The 21,484-nt window shown below is 32.2% G+C and overlaps 1 protein-coding gene across 8 annotated transcripts in view; it reads right to left on the bottom strand.

Moving 5' to 3' along the window:
* LOC142337495 (cAMP-dependent protein kinase catalytic subunit 1-like) overlaps positions 1–21,484 on the bottom strand; it is a 44,825-nt gene that overhangs the window by 9,933 nt on the left and 13,408 nt on the right. For 3 of the 8 annotated variants that reach the window (XM_075386764.1, XM_075386767.1, XM_075386763.1), the window contains exons 2-8: positions 5,975–6,362; positions 2,627–2,641; positions 1,693–1,754; positions 1,482–1,613; positions 1,302–1,400; positions 1,144–1,226; positions 276–498 (exon numbers count right to left, since the gene is read on the bottom strand). In XM_075386764.1, coding sequence (XP_075242879.1) covers positions 276–498; positions 1,144–1,226; positions 1,302–1,400; positions 1,482–1,613; positions 1,693–1,754; positions 2,627–2,641; positions 5,975–6,062 — 702 coding nt within the window. In that variant the 5' untranslated portion in view covers positions 6,063–6,362. Of the gene's footprint in view, positions 1–275; positions 499–1,143; positions 1,227–1,301; positions 1,401–1,481; positions 1,614–1,692; positions 1,755–1,819; positions 1,979–2,626; positions 2,642–5,974; positions 6,363–6,707; positions 6,882–15,079; positions 15,224–16,232; positions 16,251–21,484 lie in introns of those variants that run through there. The other 5 variants (XM_075386766.1, XM_075386765.1, XM_075386762.1 and 2 more) reach the window with 5 other exon arrangements.

The following is a 21,484-nucleotide window of genomic DNA, read 5'->3' as shown; positions in this document are numbered from 1 at the left end:
ATTACTCCTCTTTCAGGAAGACTTGATGCATGTTTTCAAATGTTCAAAAACTGGAAGCTACTGTGTGGTATCAATGAAGCAAACTTATTCTGAGGCTTGTTTAAGAGAACAAAATTTCGTAAGTTTTAACAAACTCTAAAGCAGTTAAAGGTTATTGAGGTGGCGCACGGAAAAGATCCAATATAATTTATTGGAATTTTTAAACTAGAATACCTTAAGAGGCAGCTGAAAAGCGGCTATTAAAAATAAAGTAGTCAATGTTAAACAAATGTTACTTTGCTGAGGATGATTTCGGGAGCGAGGTACTCGGGGGTTCCACAGAGAGTCCAGGTTCGTCCTTTCACTCGTTTAGCGAACCCAAAGTCCGTGATTTTGAGGTACCCCTGCGAGTCAATTAGCAAGTTCTCGGGTTTCAAATCTCGGTAGATCAGATCCAGGTGATGAAGATACTCAAAAGCTAAGACAATTTGTGATGCGTAGAAGCGGCTGTGGGGCTCACTAAAGCATTACCGAATTTACATTACGCAATGCTCATGCCGCTGTAAAGGATCAAATAGCTTAAGAAAAGGATAGATAACAAGTACTTACAATTTTTTCTAAAGAAAAAAAAATATTTTCAGCAGAGAAACAGGCCACAGTATTGAAGCTCATACAAGCTATTTCTATAGGACATTTTTATTTACTGATTTGCTGTATAGTGAATTCAATTTACGGACGAACAGGATTCATATTGCAGCACTCTTGCAGGTCCTCTATGTTCTTTCCCTTTACCATTATAGTCCTAATCTCAAGGACCATCAAGATCAGCTTGACTGGTGAATTAAAAGAACCATTCATGGCTTGCTAACGTCCGCCCTTGGCGCAAAATGTGAGACTTAAAAGACATTGAAGCGTGAATACACAACTTTGAAGGATAAAAATTGATAAAATAGCAATGTCTTCACAATTTAGCTAACTTCCCAATTGATGATTTCGCAAGAACGCAAGAAACATAGATACGATCACTGAATAATTTTAATTTCCTGTCACGACACATACGACCAATTCAGCATTTGTTGCATAGTTCTTAAGCGCATAATTCTCAGTCGCTAAGATTTCTAATTAATTGTCCAGAAAACGCGGAACTCGAATAGTGCTTGATACCTGAATCTGCCAATTCGACGTAAGTGTGAGAACATTTCTCCGCCGTTGATGAATTCGAGAACCATGTACAAATTGGTGTTATCCTAAACATCACGTTACAATTTCATCATTGCATCAAGTTACATATCAACAATCGTTCTTTCAAATCATCTACTCACCTTGAAATGGTAATCCATCCGGACTAAAAATGGAAAATCAATTGAAGCCAAAATTTTCTTTTCATTTAGAGTGTGCTCGACCTGCTTCAGCTTAACCACCTAAACATGATTGTTATAACACTTTTGATGAAAAAACTAGTTCGAAATGATAATTACACAATGTTACACAAATCAACGCGCCTTTTGCTTATCGAGGATTTTCATGGCGTAGTATTTACTATCCCCTGTTTTATGTTGTACCAGAATTACTCTTCCGAAGGACCCAGTCCCCAGAGTTTTCATGATTTCGAAGTCGTTCAACTGGGCATTGCTCTGAAAAAACAACAGATCGACGAGTTAAAATAAATAGCTCAACAGCAAGTATCAAACTCACTAATTCATATTAACTCACAGTGCTTGATTTCTCCCATTTGCCGGTAAATTCTTCCTTTGCTTTGGCGAGAAACTCCCTCACTGAAACACAAAACCCGTTACATCTCCCGAAAATACAATTGCTTCAACTAAATTTCTCGTCTAACCATTCTCAGTAGTATCTGTTTTCTTAGCTTGGGCGTTTCCCATTTTTATGGATTAACAGGCCTTGTAAGGAATGGGAAGGACGGAAAATCATGGAATAATTCTCAATTGAAAGACACGTTACGGAATTAATTTCGCCTTCCTATCGTTCGAATTTTATACGTACACACAAACGGGAACAAGGACTGTCACTATTGTTTTATTTTCGACCTCTAACGGCGGAATGTGTTTATCCGCTATCCTTAACCAATAGGAAGACGATGTTTTCCGAAAATAAATGCTGTATAGAAAAATATACAAAGTACTCTAGAAGCCGAAGCTTCAACTGGACGAACATTAATTTATTGTTATGAACTGGGTGGATTGGAAAATAACGTCACGTTTTACTAAAAGAAATTCATTACAAAATTTTAGATCTATTTGGCTTGTAAGATCAACTAAAACGCAGTTAGTGTTTCCTGTTTTTGCAAAGCTTAAATTGTTGTCTTAATAGGACATGAATACGGCAAAAAAGATAGTTAAAAGAAATCTTTGACGTTGATTATGAAAGACAAAAAAACCATGAACCAGAGAATTTGAGATACAGTCAGTTTCAGTTAAATTTAGATGACGGCATAGAAATAAAAAAAATTGAGGGAGGATTATTAAGTTGAAGGAACAAGATGATTTCAAGGAGCTTGCAAGGCGTATGTAACTAATTTTAACATAGTAATAAATCGGCCGCTCAGCTCTGCAAAAATTTGCAGGCATTGTTTCAAAAGCTCCCCTTAAATCACACGCCTTCTAAACTCATTGCTATAAATACATACCAGGAAACATTCCACCTGAAATTCACATTGACATGTGACGGAAATTTTATAATACAAAGCGTGATGCTTTGTATTTCATTGAGGCTAATTGGAAATGCTAAATTATTGGAAATGCTAAATTATTGAGTAAAACAAGCTCTTTAAAGCTCTTCAATCGGGGTGTAAAGAAGTAGGAAGTAGAATCCTCTATCAACAAGATTGTTGTTTCAGTTTCCATTGCACTGCAACCATGCTAGGCTAGCTGCAATTTTACTTTATAACCACTAAATTTAAATATTTTTCCCGTTGCGCACCGAAAAAAAACAACAGCTAAATCCTGGATTTTGTATACCAAACTAGAGAAGTGGGAAAGTGTGATTGATTTTTCCGTTTCTGTGGCAAAATTCGACATCAATTTTGCCACAGAAACGGAAAAATCAATCACACTTTTTTCTCCGTCTCACCCATAGTTCGGGAGTTGAACATAAACAGTAAGCTTCAGAGCAAGCAAAAACTGCATTGAACTAACGAAGAACACGATTTTGCGTTAATTTAATTTCAAATACCGGAGCCTCAAGTTGGTTGGCTTTCACGAACTTCATCAGAACGAATCGTCTCGAGGTCTGAACCCGGTTCGAAATGGGATGGTTATCTTACAATGGATGGTTAACTTGCAAGAACTTACAAGTTGAAGGTTAAATTTTTAAGAACATCAAAGTTGACGGTTTAGCTTGTAAGAATGCAAGACTTAGCAAGTCGGACAATTAACTTGCAAGATTCTCACAAGTTCTTTCCGGTCGAGCTGTGGTCCCATTGGCTCCTTCTAGAGCATGTTCATTTTAATAGCAAATGTGGACAAGAAACAGTTGAGGGCAAATACAATTTTTTTAAGGGAAAACCGAAGTTCTGAATTACGTTTTTCATTTTCAGCTAAGCTTACTGTGTTCACTGTTTCTTATCACGGATCTTTTCAACAATTGCCCCCCTCCCTTTGGTACCTAGTAAAGAATCGCCCCCTTCTGTGCTATGCTTTACCAGAATATTACTTGGCCTACAGTTTAGATAGCCGAAAATTTATTTTGAGCGCAATTGCGGACCGCTGTTAATGGCCATGCCTCTCAAGCACTGTCGGATGTAATCCAGAAATCGCGGGTCGGTTATTGCGGCGAAGTTGAACACACCGACCCGCCAGTTGGAAATTCTTTTTGCTTTGTATTACAATTCGGCTAATTAACAAAGCATGGCGTATTTGATTCTATTCAGTTGAACACATTAAACGCATACCTGGAAAGTTATTAGTCGTCTCTGATTGGTTAACAAAGCCCTCGCTTAAATTCTTTTCAAGAATAGCCACCCCTTTTGCAAAGTAGATCAACTATTGAAAAGATCCCTTATCACCATAAGGTCAACTTAGTAACAATTTTGAGTTTAGTAATAATTTCTCATTTAATTTAATTGTTAACTTTTTTTCAGAAGTTGCCGATTTTTACCTTTAATTGTTGGTTTTTTAGCGCAATCAGCAGATATATTTTTTGATTTCGGTTTTCAACTTGATGGATTCCTGTTTCACTTTAAAATACAGCATTACTTTACTAACATTGAATTTCAACTTCGCAGAACATCTTGTCGAAACTTGCTATTTCAATGAGACACAAATTCAATTTGAAGGCCTTCAAAAAATAATGGCTTTTGGGCTGATGGGATATCTCATATAAATTTCTTGCAAGCCAAACGATAAAATTATACGAAATTGTAATTCGGATGGTTAACCTAAAAGCACTCGTAAGCAGTAAGAATTAAAGTAAATTTATAAGAATGTAATATTTTGGGATAAATTGGATAAATCTGGATAAATTGGAACGCGATGTATCGCCTTTTAAGAAGTTGTAATAAACTTGCAAGTGCTCACCCATCCGTACTCAAACCGTGTATGTGTTTGTGTGTGTGTGTGTGTGTGCGTGCGTGCGTGCTTGCGTGGGTGTGTGCTTGCGATTTTGGTTATTAGCTCTTTTATAAGCCATAAAATTAATTTCATAAGATCCTAAATTCAGTGCTATGATGTTAGGATCTATAGGAAAAGTGAGTATTATTAGATAAAATAGCCAAAAGTGAATTTTTGCCATTATTTTTGCAAATTCTATCAAATTTTATGGCTAATAGTTTTTAGTAGTCACATCAATTTATTTTTGTTCACAGCTTCAAAGTTATTATTCACATCGAGAACTTTTTATCACGTTAAATGAATAAATAAACCACTGGAGTGTATAGAGAACGGTTGGCCAAGTTGTCCCAAAGTAAGTTAAAATAACGCAAAAAATTCCAAATAAAAACAGAAAAACAAGTTAAGACTTTAAGCCAATCAAATCAAGTCGTGTGCCACGGTGCAAAAACAATTTTACCAAAAAACATTGTTATAGCTACTCAGAAGCTTTGTCATAGAAACAATCTACCGCCCGAAACCTATCAAAAAAGCATGCGTCTTGGTTATAAGTGCTGGCTAAGAAAACGTTAATGTTGAACAGCAATTTTAGCCTCTGGTCAGACTATTATGTGCTCAAGTCAAATTTTGACAAGACCATGTCAAATTAAAATAAACTGTGATTAGACCTTTCCATACCAGTATCAATGTTCGGATCACGTTCAGACCATTTTGCGGGCTTGCTTTTACTCAAATTTTCCCCCGGTTTATGTAATGCAAGCTTACATTGCGCAGGTGTGCGCGCAAAGTTGGCTTTGTCAGAGGTCGCTTCGGTCTGGGACTTCAACTTGAGGTACTGTTTTTTTATCAACTGTGAAAATCACAAACTGCGAATCAATTGTTTTTCGAATATATACAAACAGATAAGCGATATGTCAGAATTTTACTAAATTACCTTAACAATATTTGCTTAAAAATCACTGTTCGATAATTAAAAGCAAAAAACCAAATCATTTCACAATTTGGCTGCAAATATTTTCCCCTTTTTCTAAAGGTGGAATATAGGATATATAAATATAACAAGAAATTGTTTAATAGTAATGATAATATTAGGCCACAGCGGCCTTTTGTGAACTGCCTTTTTTCTTATTATTCCCCACACTTCAAACTGTTCTTTTCATGGACAGCATTGCTCTTTTATGGTTATTGTGGCCACTTTTTTTGCGTCTGAAACTTTCAAAGAGTACCATCATTGCAGCCTAGATCAGGTTATGATAAACCTGAATTTAAGGTGAAGTGAGTCTTATCCTCATTCAGAGAGGTTCACCGATTCAGCTCTCAATCAGTCCCGTGTTAATCATACACCTTACCTCTCACAAAATTAGCTGGGAAAACTAAAAATTAAAAAAAAAACTGATAAAAACTGTTACAATAAACTAAAACAGACTTACTTTTGTCGTGGTAATTTTTGGAAGAAGCGCTGTCTCCCGAGGACCCACTGTCCGATGTTGTTGATCCCTTGAGTTTGGGAAACGGCATTTCTAAACTGTCCACCAGAATAAAAACAAACGACCGCTAATCAAGGGCAGGTAAAAACAAAGATAAACAAATGTCAACTAGTCACAGTCTATCGCTGTTACGACGTGTTGGTACGAATTAGTTATAAATAGATATAACGAAGTGCAGTTTAACCGAGTTTATATAAATGAAGTCAACCTGTAAATGGACAGATAATGCAATTTATTTATAATTTATTATTACGAATTTAGTCGCGTGCAGTTCCAATGGGTTCTTCTGACGAATGTCGTTTTGTCGATTGTTAGTTCACGATCAAAAAGTCTAAAACAGATTAATAAAAATTAATTAACTAGCAAAACACGTAGTTTTTCTTCTTTGATGACTTACTTTAAGCCGTAAACCTTTCATACACAAATGTTTTCGCATTTATTTATTTATTTATACCCGTGAGATAAAGCGCAGAAACGTAAAACTGCAAAAAAACAACCAACGAAAAAGTGAAAATAAATAAAAACTGTAGTCCTTTATTGTTAGTATATGGTAGCAACAAAAAATTAATGCATACAAAAAATTTAATACGTGTTTAACAACTTAAATTTTTATTAACGTTTTAGCTATACAGTATATTAAGCACCTCAGGTATGCAAAAATATTAACTAAACTAACGTTGTTCTAGTTGCTTTGTTTGCTGCTTCTGTAATACGCTTAGTTATGAAGTTATAAACGAGCATAAACTTCTGCAAGAATGTGGTTAAGTCTTCGCTATCTCTATCTTGGTATTAAATAGAATGAGAGAGCGTAGATTTGAAACTTAGAGAACATGTAAGTGTGTATTTGAACAAACAATTCGAGTTTTCGACAAATAAACTCAAAATCTCTTCAATTTATAGTTATGCTGAAACGTAATAATAACGAAACCTTCAAAATTGCTCTAAATGTGACGTATAAACTTTCGTTAAAGAGATGCTATAGCTTAATATGGGATTAATATTGCTTTTGTAAATGTGAAAACATCAAATATTTCACGAGTTTCGTCGACTGGTAAACTAACTTGAGCTATCTTGAGATTTTATAATACTTAGCAATGGTAGCTAATTAATTTATTATTTTATTATTCTAGCAAGCCATATTTTTCTACTACCCCGCTATGGCTTCGGGCGTTTAATGAGGTTACTTGATAAATAATAAAAAGCTATACAGGGAATTTGTTTTTCCAATTTTCACTACCTGTAAGGGCAAAGAATGCCATTTGTAGCATATGGATTACGTTGATTTATTCATGAACTGAAAATCAAAATATAATTAAAACCAAAAGGCTGAACAACTTGAGAACACGTGATATACTTCAGGAACTTAAATATTTCCACTTCGCGGTTTTCTCCGTGTTGGGGAAGAAATAAAATCTTTTAGTAGTATAGTAGGATATGATTTCTTCACAGGAAGCTATAATAATTATGGTAATCAATCTCGGATTCCGAAAACTGAATGGGTTCGGTTACCCTAATGTTTGAGATGTTTGTCGCTTAACATTTGAGATTAATTTAAAGAAGAAAAATTAAGTGATTAAAAATTTATTTATGCGTAATTGTTCATAAGAACTAATTATTCAATCATACGTTTTTTTGTTTTCTAATAAAAGTTGAGTTAATATCCGGATCGAGGTGGTAGCAGTAGTAGAGGCTATAAAACAGTTTAAAATAAGCTGAATATGACATACTTCTGTAAAAAAAATCAATTGTATCAAATGACGTAAAAAACAAACTTTTGTTGCTGAACTTTTGAAATTCTTCCAAAATTTACTCTACTCAGCGCAAATATCACAAAATTTCCGTTAAAACTCGATACAGAACGCTGAAAAATAGCATAAAATTAGTTTCACTCGGTCTTTTCTAAGACAAGCGGCAGTTTTAGACTTATGTTTATGCTGTTATTAGACATCTTGTCAAATGAACCGGTATTAAGAGAACATTTACAGGATGCATTTAGGAAGGTTTATTTTCAAGAACTGCAAATAATTGCCGATTGCTAGGTTTTACTTGACGTTATTTTCAATTATATTTCAAGGATGTATGTTGAAATTGAGTCCAAAGTTTTAGAATATCTTGGAAAACTCAGATATACAATAGTAAATTGTCGTGAAGTTGCGAGCCTGAAATTTAGCAAGCAATTATGGGAATAATCAATCCTTCGTTTATTTTTGACGAGTGACTCATATTGAGAATAAGACTAGAATGTTAGCAAAACCATATATTTGGAAACAGTAATAAAACGAAGAACAGAACTAAAGAAAGTAATGTTAATTTTAGAATTGTTTTTTTGATTGTATCAAATAAGATTATTCTTTTTGGAGATATCATGTAACGAAAGTAGTAATTGAATGCAACTGCCGTATAGTTCAGATCAACCACTTAAAATATAGATTCTGCTGAAAAATTTTTGTTGAAACGCTGTAACAACCTTAGCCGTTACCAAATCGTTGTCTTGTAAGAATCTGATTTTTTTTGTTATATGGAAGCAGTCAATCCATGTTCAACGCGATTTCAATCCAAACTTAACCGAGAAAGCAGAAACCCAACAAAAACAAAAAAGAAATACACATAAAACAAGAAGAAATAGAAAATTAGCAAAAATTCGGATCAATACTCTGCCAATGTTTTGTTCTAATTTTATGTTTCTCATTTTTGTCCACAGTTTGGATCAATGTAAATATGTTTTCACGACAAAATACCTAATGACAATACCCAATGTGACAAAATGGCCAATATTTTATCCTAATGTTGAAACTATCAGAACGGTTGTATGTCAAAATTTTTAGCTAGTGCATTTGGCCCGTGGGATTTGATAGAAACTATTTTAACCAAACATGTGAAAAAATTATTCGCTTAATTTTGAAAAATCATGCCAGTAACACCAAACGCTAATTTATAATCGGATTAATGAGCAAAAGACTCAAGGGGAATAAATTGAGTATAACGGCTTTGGGTATTTTGGCATTAGGTATTTTGTCATGCAACCGTAAAACATAGATGAAAAAAGAGCTTGAAAAACTTATTGTCGATAAGAGTGTTTAACAGAGAAGTCGTGTTCCAATTATTTCATCAATGATTTGGATTGCTTTACAATCAGCATTTTGTTTTTTGAAAAAAAATCTGTAAATGTACCAGAAGCTTAATTCTGACGCTTTTGTAGTCATTTTCTGAGCATGTGTTTATGCTGCAGAGAAATCATAATCAAAACTCCAGATAATAAAAGTTGTAAAATACATTTTAACGAAGAAGTTTGAGGAATCCCTTTTTTGTGACTCAATTTCAAGATCAATTTTTTGTTCTTATATTTTTCGTTCTACTCTTAATTTTACCTCTTAATTTTTTTTGTTATATGGAAGCAGTCAATCCATGTTCAACGCGATTTCAATCCAAACTTAACCGAGAAAGCAGAAACCCAACAAAAACAAAAAAGAAATACACATAAAACAAGAAGAAATAGAAAATTAGCAAAAATTCGGATCAATACTCTGCCAATGTTTTGTTCTAATTTTATGTTTCTCATTTTTGTCCACAATTTGGATCAATATAAATATGTTTTCACGACAAAATACCTAATGACAATACCCAATGTGACAAAATGGCCAATATTTTATCCTAATGTTGAAACTATCAGAACGGTTGTATGTCAAAATTTTTAGCTAGTGCATTTGGCCCGTGGGATTTGATAGAAACTATTTTAACCAAACATGTGAAAAAATTATTCGCTTAATTTTGAAAAATCATGCCAGTAACACCAAACGCTAATTTATAATCGGATTAATGAGCAAAAGACTCAAGGGGAATAAATTGAGTATAACGGCTTTGGGTATTTTGGCATTAGGTATTTTGTCATGCAACCGTAAAACATAGATGAAAAAAGAGCTTGAAAAACTTATTGTCGATAAAAGTGTTTAACAGAGGGGTCGTGTTCCAATTATTTCATCAATGATTTGGATTGCTTTACAATCAGCATTTTGTTTTTTGAAAAAAAATCTGTAAATGTACCAGAAGCTTAATTCTGACGCTTTTGTAGTCATTTTCTGAGCATGTGTTTATGCTGCAGAGAAATCATAATCAAAACTCCAGATAATAAAAGTTGTAAAATACATTTTAACGAAGAAGTTTGAGGAATCCCTTTTTTGTGACTCAATTTCAAGATCAATTTTTTTTTCTTATATTTTTCGTTCTACTCTTAATTTTACCTACCTTCGTTTCTTACCTACCTTTGTTTTGGAATGTTAATTTTTCTGCACTTAAAAAACAAGAAATCTTTAGCTTCATTTAAATTATACATTAAAAGTTATACTTTAATTTGGAGTTATACTTCAAAAGTTGACTAATTTGTCTAAAGAACAGGAAAGATTTATCTTAAAGAATTTTTCCGTGATTTTATTTTGAGCAAAAAAGAGCGGTATATTAAGGTGCTTACCAGCTAGAACTTACAATATATAAGGAGAGTTATAAGCTTTTTTATGGTTTTGCAAGTTAATTGCTTTCAAGTTTCGCTTTCAATGTTGGACAACCCTGGTTTCGTAATTTACAACATATTTACAAAATCTACTTCAAAACCGGCGCAGACATAATCTGAAATTGACCTGGGAATATTATCGCTTTCAAATATTACTTACAATTGTTTATGAATTTTCTGTTTTAACCTCTTAACGTATTCAGCCGTGAGCAATTGCCCTAATCGCCTTCATAGGGCTACCACACTTTAAACTAGCCCGCAGCAACACAAGATTAATTTCATTCGCTGTTTACAAAGCCAAAAGTCTTATCGTTCAAGTCAGTTGATTTCACCTGCGAATAAGACTTAAAGGTAAAAAGCAAACTTTTGCAACTTGAAATTGTGAAGTTCATTGATCTGCCGAATTCTTGAATTCAGTTCATGTTCTTGTTCACATGTACCGCGCATGTTTATGACGTACAAAAGTCTGAATAAATGAATAAACATCTGTTCATAATTTGCAGAATTATTTCTAAACAATCGAATGATAAAACCTTCTGTCGCTCTATTGTATTCATTAACTTCTTTAATGACGTGTAAAATGGTAACAGCGTGACATTTTAAAACAAAATTGTTCCGGTATTTTAAAAGTTAGGGTTTTACAAAGCCAAGTTCGATCGAGATATAAATATTAAGTTCGCCGTCCAGCCAAATTTTGAACACGGCGCGGGCGAAATTGGCGACTTCAAAGAAGTTCTTCGAAATTTATGAAATGTGTTTTTATAAGAACTGAATAAGCACATAAAACCCGCTCTCTGAGCTGGGTCTCTATTTGTTCAAAATAATGTCGTTTGTTCAAATTACAAGAAAAGAGAAAAATAAGTTCTGTTCAGATAGCTTTTATCGCGTCATGAAATTTGGGCTCTGTTTCAGGGGAATTAAACAGATATAAAAGGAGATATAAAAATAGGGAAAAACTAAAAGAGAAGAAAATTAAACGCTTGAACTAATTTTCTACCAGAAAAAAATTAAATATAAAAATTCAATGGGTTTTTGAGCAAAAACAAAGAAGCATCAGTTTTTTGTTCGATTGTCATAACTACTAAGTATAACAAATACTATATGAAACATTTTTATCTAGTATGAGTTATAAAGGATTGTTTTGAAGAATTATGGCCTCCATTATCCTTCTAAAAAACGATAGAAAATTGAATTTATGATTAACTTACTTCATTTAAAGCTGTTTGAATTAAATTTTAGTAGTTAGAATTGCAAAATGAAAGAATAAGCTGAAAAACACCATACAGTCAAATACAAAGCACAGAATGAAACATATGCAAAACAAGTTTGATTATTCAAAGTTTTGTGCAATAATCGCACAGCGAATATTCTGATGTGAACCACACCACACGGAAAAGTATGCAAACGAAAAAAATCTGGGTTCATTTTGTCAGCACACAAATGAAAAGCAGGGAAAGAGAAAAGAATAGCAGTGTTTTTATACCAATTGCAGTGAGAAATTATTTTGATAACACGGACAAACTTTTATGCGACAAATCGTCGTATTCTTTTCTAAGTTCTTGAGTTGATTTGCAAACAATTCTTCTCATTTAATCATACCTAACTATTTGGGCGTTTTCAAAACCTTGGATACGTAAAAAAACCATTATCATGAAACCAACATCAAATCAACCGAATTCATTATTGAAAGAAAAAGGAAAATTTTTCTTATCTTTTGTTTTGTATTCTGTGTAATGTCAGAGCGGACAATTTGAAAACTAATCATCTCTTGTGTCAAAAAGGAGACAAATTTGAAAGAATTTGAGAGTTCATGGATTGTCAGATTGAAAATATTAGAACATGTTTAAAATTTCTTGAAAACGAGAAAATTATTTAACAAATATCTATTTTGAAATTGCTCATGGAACTGATCTTTTTCATTCTTTGGCGTTTCCGTAAACTGAAAAACTAAAATTTTCAGTTCTGAAAAACTTTTTTCAGTTCTCAAAAAAATTGCTTTCAAATTTCTTTAGAAACACAAAACACTCAAAATTGGGTTCCAATTTCTTTAGAAACACTCAAAAATAATTAAAAGAGGGAAGAGTCCACAAACATTAAATTCCCTACTGACAACCAATGTTCCTCAAAGCTACAAAATAATAGGCTTTTTAAGAACGTTCAATTGAATGATGAAAACAACTAGACGCAGAATGCAAATTATTAAAAAATGAGATAATTACTGAAGCTAGAAAGTTTTGCTAAACATTGTTGTTTTAGAATATTCAGAAAAAGTGTGTTTCTTATATCTAACTCCCAACACATCTGCCTATTTTTGTTTAAAAAAACGATTGGGTTGATTATGCTAATGAAACATCAAAAAAGACAGAATTTCAAATTAATTAAGAAAGTTCATTTCCAATTTTAATGTCAATTTTCTTATTAACGATACACAGTCTACTCCTCGTTTTTAAGAATAAAAGCAAAAGACACAACAATCAAATACAAATGAACGGTGACGAACATTGCGTGAAAATCAGATATCAAAATTGAAATTTTAAATTTTTTGTGTTTGTGTGCGCGCCTGTTTGGGTGTATGTGTGGTTGATCGTATTTTCAATTTGTGGTAAGAGGTAGAGAGAGAGAGAGAAAGAGAGTTAGTATGAGAGAAAAGTTTCCTTCAAATATATAAGACACAAATAGAGGCAGAGCTTGGAAACAGGCAGAAATTTGAACAAAGACGGCAAAATTTTTTTGGTTCAAACAGTACAAATAATTTTCTGCAATGCATATAAGTTGTTTTCGGATACTTTCAAGGGTTTCTCTAGCGAAGTTTAGAAGTTGTTTTTGCAAACTTGAGAGGTATATTGGAACAATCTGTGCTACGCACAGACTCGCGCGAGCCGTCTTGTTCTGCTTTTCAAATCACTCCAAATTTTTATACAATTGTTTTCTAACTAAACATGAGGATTCATGTTTGAAAAATAGCGTTTTTCATATAAATCGTTTTAACAGTCATTTTTCCTGTACCGTAGTAGTAATGGCGGTAACTTAAAGTTTTGCTATTTTAGATTTTTGCCAAAGGAAATGTTTGAGACAAAGTTTTATTGGGTTAGTTGTAATATCTCCTATAAATTTGACTTGAAGTCACGTTTATCAGATGATCCAATAAAAAGTCTTGTATTGCTGGTTACAACGCTGATTAATGATTCTCCCAAAAACAGCTAATGCAATTAACTTATAAACCTTACTAAGTTATAAAACAAAATTATCGAAATTCGCTTTATTTGGCTCAGTAAAGTTACTGTTCTTCAATATTAGCACAGATTTTTAACAAAATTTTATCTAGCATGGTTTAATATTTCTTAAAGTTTTTTTCCATGAGCCAAATTTTTTAACACACTTGCTAAGTTCTTAAATTATATAACGCGTGAAATAACAAACAATTTGTGGAAAGATCTAGCCTAGGATCCGGGAATTCAATTTATGCTTCAAAAATGAATCCTTTTCTTTTTTTGATGTAATCAACGTTCTCGACTATTGTAAAGACTTTATATGAGATCGAGAATTTCTTTTCAAGATATTTGTAGTCTTGAGTTCTTTCGCGGTGGTGTAATAAATATATTAAATAAGTAATGCGAAAGTTTTTTGTTAATTTTCGGCAGCTGTAGTTGGGAAAGCACTTTTTTTATATCCACCTGTTTTTCTGTTTCTCAATAGTAGACTGATTAAAAAAGGAAGAAAAAACTGCCTCCAATAACAATCTCCATAATGATGCCAATTCAAATTTTACGAGAAATCGCTGGATGCTGAGAAATTGCAGAAACCGGTGAAAAGCTGCGACAACGATTCTGAAATTCCGTGATTCAAAAGATTCAGAAAATTTGTTTTAAGAACAGAAATAAAATATTGTTAGTTGTTACAAATTTCGTATTTGAGATAATTTTTATTACTTAGAATTTCAAAACAAATCATGAAATCATCGCAAATGTACACCTCGAAATCACCTTATAGTTGTTTAATCGCCAGTAAAATATTTGCTGCATTTAAGCACGATTTAGACCAATTGTTAATTTTAGAAGGTGTTGTATAATTAGAAGAGATTTAATGAGAAAAAATGACAAAAACAAATCTTAATCTGTAAAACTGATGCTCGGCTTTTTGGCGAGCCTACTCAATAAATTGAAAAATAGCGTTTTTCATATAGACCGTTTTAACAGTCGTTTTTCCTGTACCGTAGTAGTATGGGCGGTAACATAAATTTTTGCTATTTTAGATTTTTGACAAAGGAGATGTTTGAGACTAAATTTTATTGGGTTAGTTGTAATCTCTCCTACAAATTTGACTTCAAGTCACGTTTATCAGATGATCCAATAAAAAGTCTTGTATTGCTGGTTACAACGCTGATTATTGATTCTCCCAAAAACAGCTAATGCAATTAACTTATAAACCTTACTAAGTTATAAAACCAAATTATCGAAATTCGCTTTAATTGGCTCAGTAAAGTTACTGTTCTTCAATATTGGCACAGATTTTTAGCATAATTCTAGTTTGATGAAATTACTTACCTAACAAACACTCTCCGATTCCTCCGCAAAATTGAACACCAACTCAAATTTAATTCTACCGAAAAGCAGTTGCTTAAACTTTAGCAGAAGTTGGTCCCTGCGGGTTCGCAAAACACAAAATAAATCCTGGCCAAAGCAGAACGGACTAATTTATGACGCTTCGAATCAAAACAAAACTTAAGAGTCTTGAACAAGATTTTGATTTCATGTACTGGAGGGGCGAGAAATAGTTTATTGGTTAGTCAAAACAACGAATTTATTCGCAATCGCGAAGCAACTATGTGAGAAGTAATTGTACATGAATGAAGTCACGTGAATTTTGTCAAACGCAGACAAAAGTTGGATTAAATTTATTCAAGAAGATCTGCAAATATTTATTTGGGCTTTTTCACTTTAGAGTCGTCTAATTCTGGGTGAAATAATTTGTGGGTGTTGTGTGGTATTAATTCAATTGGAAGATTATTCAAGATTAAGAAAACCCGAAAGAGATATTGTAACCTTAAAACGTGCCCTAACTGACCAGTAACTGATGATCATGAGTAAATTGTGTGTATTCTTGTAGCTAAATTTTATCTAGCATGGTTTAACGTTTCTAAATATTTTTTCTCCAAAAGCCAAATTTTTTAAGACACTGCTAAATTCTTAAATTATATCACGCGTGAAATAACAAACGATTTTACAATTTGTGGAAAGATCTAGTCCTAGGATCAGAGAGTTAATTTTATGCTTAAATAAAGAATCTTTTTGACTTTTTTGAAGTAATCAATGTTCTCGTCGACAACTCGCAATTGTAAAGACATTTTATGAGATCGAGAATTTCCTTTCAAGATATTTGTAGTCTTGACTACTTTCGCGGTGGTGTAATAAATATATTAAATAAGTAATTCGAAAGTGATTGCTTAGCTTTTTATTAATTTTCGGCAGCTGTAGTTGGGAAAGAAATTCCCGTTCTTTATATCCACCTGTTTTTCTGTTTCTCAATAGTAGACTGATAAAAAAATAAAGCAAAAACTGCCTCTAATAACAATCTCCGTAATGATACCAATTTTTCTAATGGCAGAACAATAGTTGCCCAAATTTTTCCCTATATACTAAAATTTCAAGTTTTTCGAGAAACCGCTGAATGCCAGCAGATATTATCAATTATACTTACTTGACATAATTGTTCCTTCCTTCTTTGTAACCAGTTGTCTTTCTGTTTCTAAAAATGAAAAATTTATCAAAAGCAAAAGAGTTGCAATAAATTGCCGCGAAATAAAATTTTTACAAAAATTTTTTCTTTTCAACATGAATTTGCGGTGAAAAGCTTCGACAACGATTTTGGAATTCCGTGATTAAGAAGATTCAGAAAATTTGTTTTAAAAACACAAATAAAAAATGGTTAGCTGTTACAAATTTTGTATTTGAGATCAGTTTTATTGTTCCGACCCCACTTATGGGGGGAGGAACTATATACTCAAATGGGTTTTTTGTTCAGTCAATTTTGGCCGATCGATATATTCATCGTAGAAAAAATGTGAGTGGTATCATTAAAAAGCTCGTCCAGCGTAGAATTCAAAATTAAAAAGATTTTTTTGAATTTCGTATTGTTCGAGGAGTTATCGAGGTTTAAAGATTTGTGTGAACAAGTGATAATTACATGATTTTGTTCACTTTTATCGTAATTTTTGTTCAAATTAAGGCTTTTCTATAAAAATCTTATTTCACAATTACATTTCACGCTCCAAAATGAAAGAATTTTGTGTTACCAATAGCTCGATAAAAACGTTAGTTCTGGTCTCGTGAGGAAGTTTACTACGAAAAAAAACTCGAATTCATTTTGAGAGCTGTTTTTTTAGAAAACATTTTTTTTATTTATTATTGTTTTTTAGTGACTAGTTGTTTTCATATCGAGGTTCCGTTAATGACAAACCTCGTCTGCAATCTATTGATACTCAATGAACAAAAAATTCGTTTTCAATCAATCTCTCATTTTTTTTTGTCTTCGGCTCATGAGTTTTCGAGATTTTCAAGGAAATTTTGAATTTCTTTTTGACATTTTAAATTTTGTGAGTCCTATGGCATAAAATCACTAATTAAAAGTGCAATCAGCTTTCTAATGTGCAATAGGTGAAACAATTTAATGCTTTGAGTGGACAGCTAATGGCTGTCAAGACTTAAAAAAAAAATTCGAAAATTTTTTTATTTCAAACGATATTAAATTTATTTTGCTGAAAATTAAGTCAATCTCAGTAAAGACAGGAGCTCTTTCTTTTAATTTCAATCAGAACTAATTTGGTAAGCGGTTTTTTTTCTAACCAATGGGTTTATGACTTCCATGCTACGAGTTTTGATAATTTTTAAAAAAGATTTTCGGATTTCTTTTTTAATTTTGGTTCCTTTGAAATCTTATATCTTTATCCAAATATTGATAGTTCTGGTTGACTAACAGAAGACGTTAATTGACACATAGATAAAGTTTTCAGAGAAACGCTTAGGGTTTAAATGGCTCCGACACTTTCTTCATGCACTTTTCTACTGAATTTTTTGGCTTTTGCATGTATTTGTCATTGTTTTCATAATCATATGTTTTATTGTGATGTCTTATTGGTGGTATTTTGACAAGAAACATCCTTTTTTTCATCGAGGCACAACGTAGTGTTTTTTTTTGATTTCCGTTGAAAGATCGAGAATTTAATGGCAGTTAATACTTTGAAAATAGTTTTTTAGAGTTTTTTTGGACATTAACCAATCTTAAAGTTGTTTTCTTGAACTGTAAGTCAGTCTCAAAAATGACAGGACCCTCTCCTCTTCTACTGCAAATAAAATGAATCTGGCTAGCAGTTTTATCATCTAGCTATTGGTTTCATGACTTCGATTCCACGAGTTTTCGTAATTTTTTTTCAATTTTCGAATTTTTTTAAAACTTGATTTCCCTTTGAAATTTTGTCACATTATCTTCATATTGATAGTTTTTAGTGGCTTAGAGAATTAGAAAAGGCGCTCAAAGGATCATAGATAAAGTATTCAATGAAGAGTTTGTGGTTTAAATGTCTTCGACAATTTATTGCACATCTCAACTAAAATTTTTGGTTTTTGTCTGCTTTTGTTGTTGTTTTCATAATCATAAGATTTATTGTGATGCCTTATTAATAACGGTAAGATGACAAACATTTTTAGCTTCATATCTAGGCATAAGTTACTGTATTTAAAGACTTCCATTGAGAGCTATTGAATTTAGCGGCTGCTAAGACTTTAAAAAAAAAACTTTTTTGGACACTAAGCATTAATAAACTTTTTTTATGAGTTGTAAGTCAGTCTCATTAATGACAGGATCCTCTTCTTTTTCAATTTTTTGTAAACAAATTAATCTGGCAAGCAATTTTATCGGCTAACTATTGGTTTTATGACTTCGATGCCACGAGTTTTCAAAATTTTTAAAATAAAATCATTGTATTTTTTTCATATCTTTTGGTTCTTTTTGAAATCTTGTCTCATTCTCTTAATTTTGATAGTTCCAATTGGATTATAGAAGACGTTCAAGGGATAACAGATAAAGTTTTCAGAGAAATGCTTTTGGTTTAAATGGCTCCGACACGTTCTTCTCGCACTTTTCTGGCGAATTTTTGGTTTTTGCATGTCTTTGTTGCTGTTTTCATAATCATAAGACTTATTGTTTTGTCCGGCTGGTGACTTATGATTGACAAGCATTCTTGCCCTCTCATTGAGTCATAGCTTGGCGTATTTTTTGTCTTCCGTTGAACGCTATTGAATTTAACGGTGTTGATATAACGGGTTTCCTCAAAAAATTTCGTAGTTTAATTATATTTGTTCATACTCGTTGATTTTCTGAAGTCATATTGTTAGAAAAACAAGAACTCCATTGCTGTTAAAAGATTATTTGAGATTAGAGAAATTTTTACCAAAAATTTATTTTATTGGCTGCGACACTTTTCTCCCTAAATTTTTTTTTGTATTTGCTGTTTTTGCCCTTTTTTTTAAAAAAATTTTCTTGTAGTCGTAAAATGCTGACTTGTCTCATAAGCTTCTTAATGAAAATTGATTGATTTGTGTTGTTCAATGCACTCTTTTTATTGCGAATAGTAATAAAGTTTGCGATATTGTTAGTTCTCAAAGATTTTATTTTTACTTTTCAGTTTTTGTTCTTTTATACTTGTATTTTATTCTCATCATTGAGAGGTTCTATCCAATTCTTTGTAGTTCAAAAACTTTTTTTCCATTGTTTTAATGTGGTAACTGATGTTTTGTTTGTTGGACAAAATGCATTGTCATAAAAGTTTTTGGAGAGGTCAATATTGTGTTTCTTTTTCAATTCTTTTACCACCTTCGCTGAAAAATTTTTGTTTTTGCTTATTTTGCTGTTTGTTTTTTCTCGTAGTCTTTCTGATGGCAGATCGTTTGAACGCTGTAATGAGGCAAGGCATCGTGCAATTCAATATGTAATTCGGTTTTGTAACGATTTTTTTAAACTCAAACATCTATTTTTATTTATCTCATCATTAGGTTGTCAATTGAGTCAAAAATGTAGATGAAGTCGGGTCGGAACATCATGGGCGAACGCACATTAACTGGGATCCTTGTTACTTAGAAAATCAATACAAATCATGAAATCATCTCAAAAGTACACCTCGAAATCACCTTTAAGTTGTTTAATCGCCAGTAAAATATTAGCTGCATTTAAGCACAATTTACTGCAAATGTTAATAACCTTGGAATTTTAGAAATTGTTGTGTAAATAGAAGAGATTTAATGAGAAAAAATGACAAAAACAAATCTGAATGTGTAAAACTGATGCTGGACTTTTTGGCGAGCCTACTCAAAAAATTGACAAAAGTACGAAACTAGAGAAACAAAAATTTTGTGTACCCAGTTTACTTGCCTTCAATACTACTCTTTAATAACCTGCTAAAAAATTTAATGGGCCAATAGAGATATTTTTATTGTACATTTTAATGCAACACACGCATTATGCAAAAACTATCAAGTTAAAAGGTTTAATTTTGCAAAATAACGAACTCATAATGTTCGTTGAAGTGCTGGAACATTGGAGTAACATTTGAATTGTTGGAAGCGAACAATTTTTGTTTTGATAAATAGAAATATACTTTGTAGAGCTTTTGACATTTCTATATAAACAAAATATATTGTTATTTCACTTATGTTGCAAACACTGAAATTTTTTTTGCTTTTCAGCCTTTAAAACGCCTTATTTGCCAGCATTTAACTAAGGAAGCGCAAAATTCTCATTATTTCATTAAATTCAAATTTTTATTTATGTTAGTAGAGCGGAAGAATTAGATAAAAAACAACTGAACAAACTAGACAACATACCTTGAGTAAACGTTAAATTCTGCTGTTTTGTTTGTCAAAATAAGGATTTTTTCTTGTTTTCTTGAATAATTGCTCCACATGTAAGAAATTAAGTTTTGTCGATCTGATCAAATTGTTTTTTGATTTTCTAAAAAATGTCTGGCTTCAAACAAATACCTCATTTCATTACACTAGTTGCTTCGTTCATGAATAAAATACCGAAAACTATAGTTTGAAATAGAGTCAAAACGAAAATGAACTTGAAAGGTTAGTTAAAACGACTATCGAGACACAAAATTTTATGACGACTGTTGCGTTGAACCCACAAAACATCTGAAAAACCAAGTAAAATTTTGACTTTAATTGTTATGCAAATAAATTATTCTCTATGTTTTAAAACAATAATCACCTAAAAAATCGGTAGTTCTTTTTCTACCGAGTTATTTAACAATTCGTTTTTGGAAAGAAACTACAAAGCAAACAATGGTTCGTTGTTTGCTTTGTATTCCTTCCTTAGGTTTCGTTTCCGAGAAATCAAAATTGCTGAAAAAATAATTGCACAATTTTATTTTTCAAATTTTTTTCAGTAATTCCTCAACGTATTTTGAATATAGAGATGAAAATATTGCTTAATATGCGACACAAATAGTTCATAAGCTCAACTAGTGCAATTTATCCTGCATGATCCAATATTTGCTTTGCAGTAAATTTGCGTACTCTTATATTGCTTTTATAGGCATATTGAAAAATAAATGGAAACTTTAACATTTTTCAAAAACATTTTAGCTTCAAGGAAATGATTTAACAAGATAATTTGTTTAACAAAAAGCTGTTGATCAAAATGGTTACAAAGCTTATTACAACAATTTGTTAACAATTTTTGTTGGATGAGGACTAAATAAGTAAATAAGGACGAAAAGTAAAGCAACGTAAATTTACAGGGACACAAAAAACAAATGAAATCAGATCGTCTCAAGTGCCTCTGTTTTCAAAACTTTTTAAATATTTTTCTCCGAAAATTGATGTTCTTTAGAAAATGAAGAAAAAATCTGGTTCATGTAGGTTGTGATCTGGTTGGCCTTTTCATGGTTAGAT

Source organism: Convolutriloba macropyga, chromosome 4, assembly GCF_964194025.1.
Source record: "Convolutriloba macropyga chromosome 4, txConMacr16.3, whole genome shotgun sequence".
NCBI classification, from domain to species: Eukaryota; Metazoa; Xenacoelomorpha; order Acoela; family Convolutidae; genus Convolutriloba; species Convolutriloba macropyga.
This window is presented reverse-complemented; position numbering and strand designations above follow the sequence as displayed.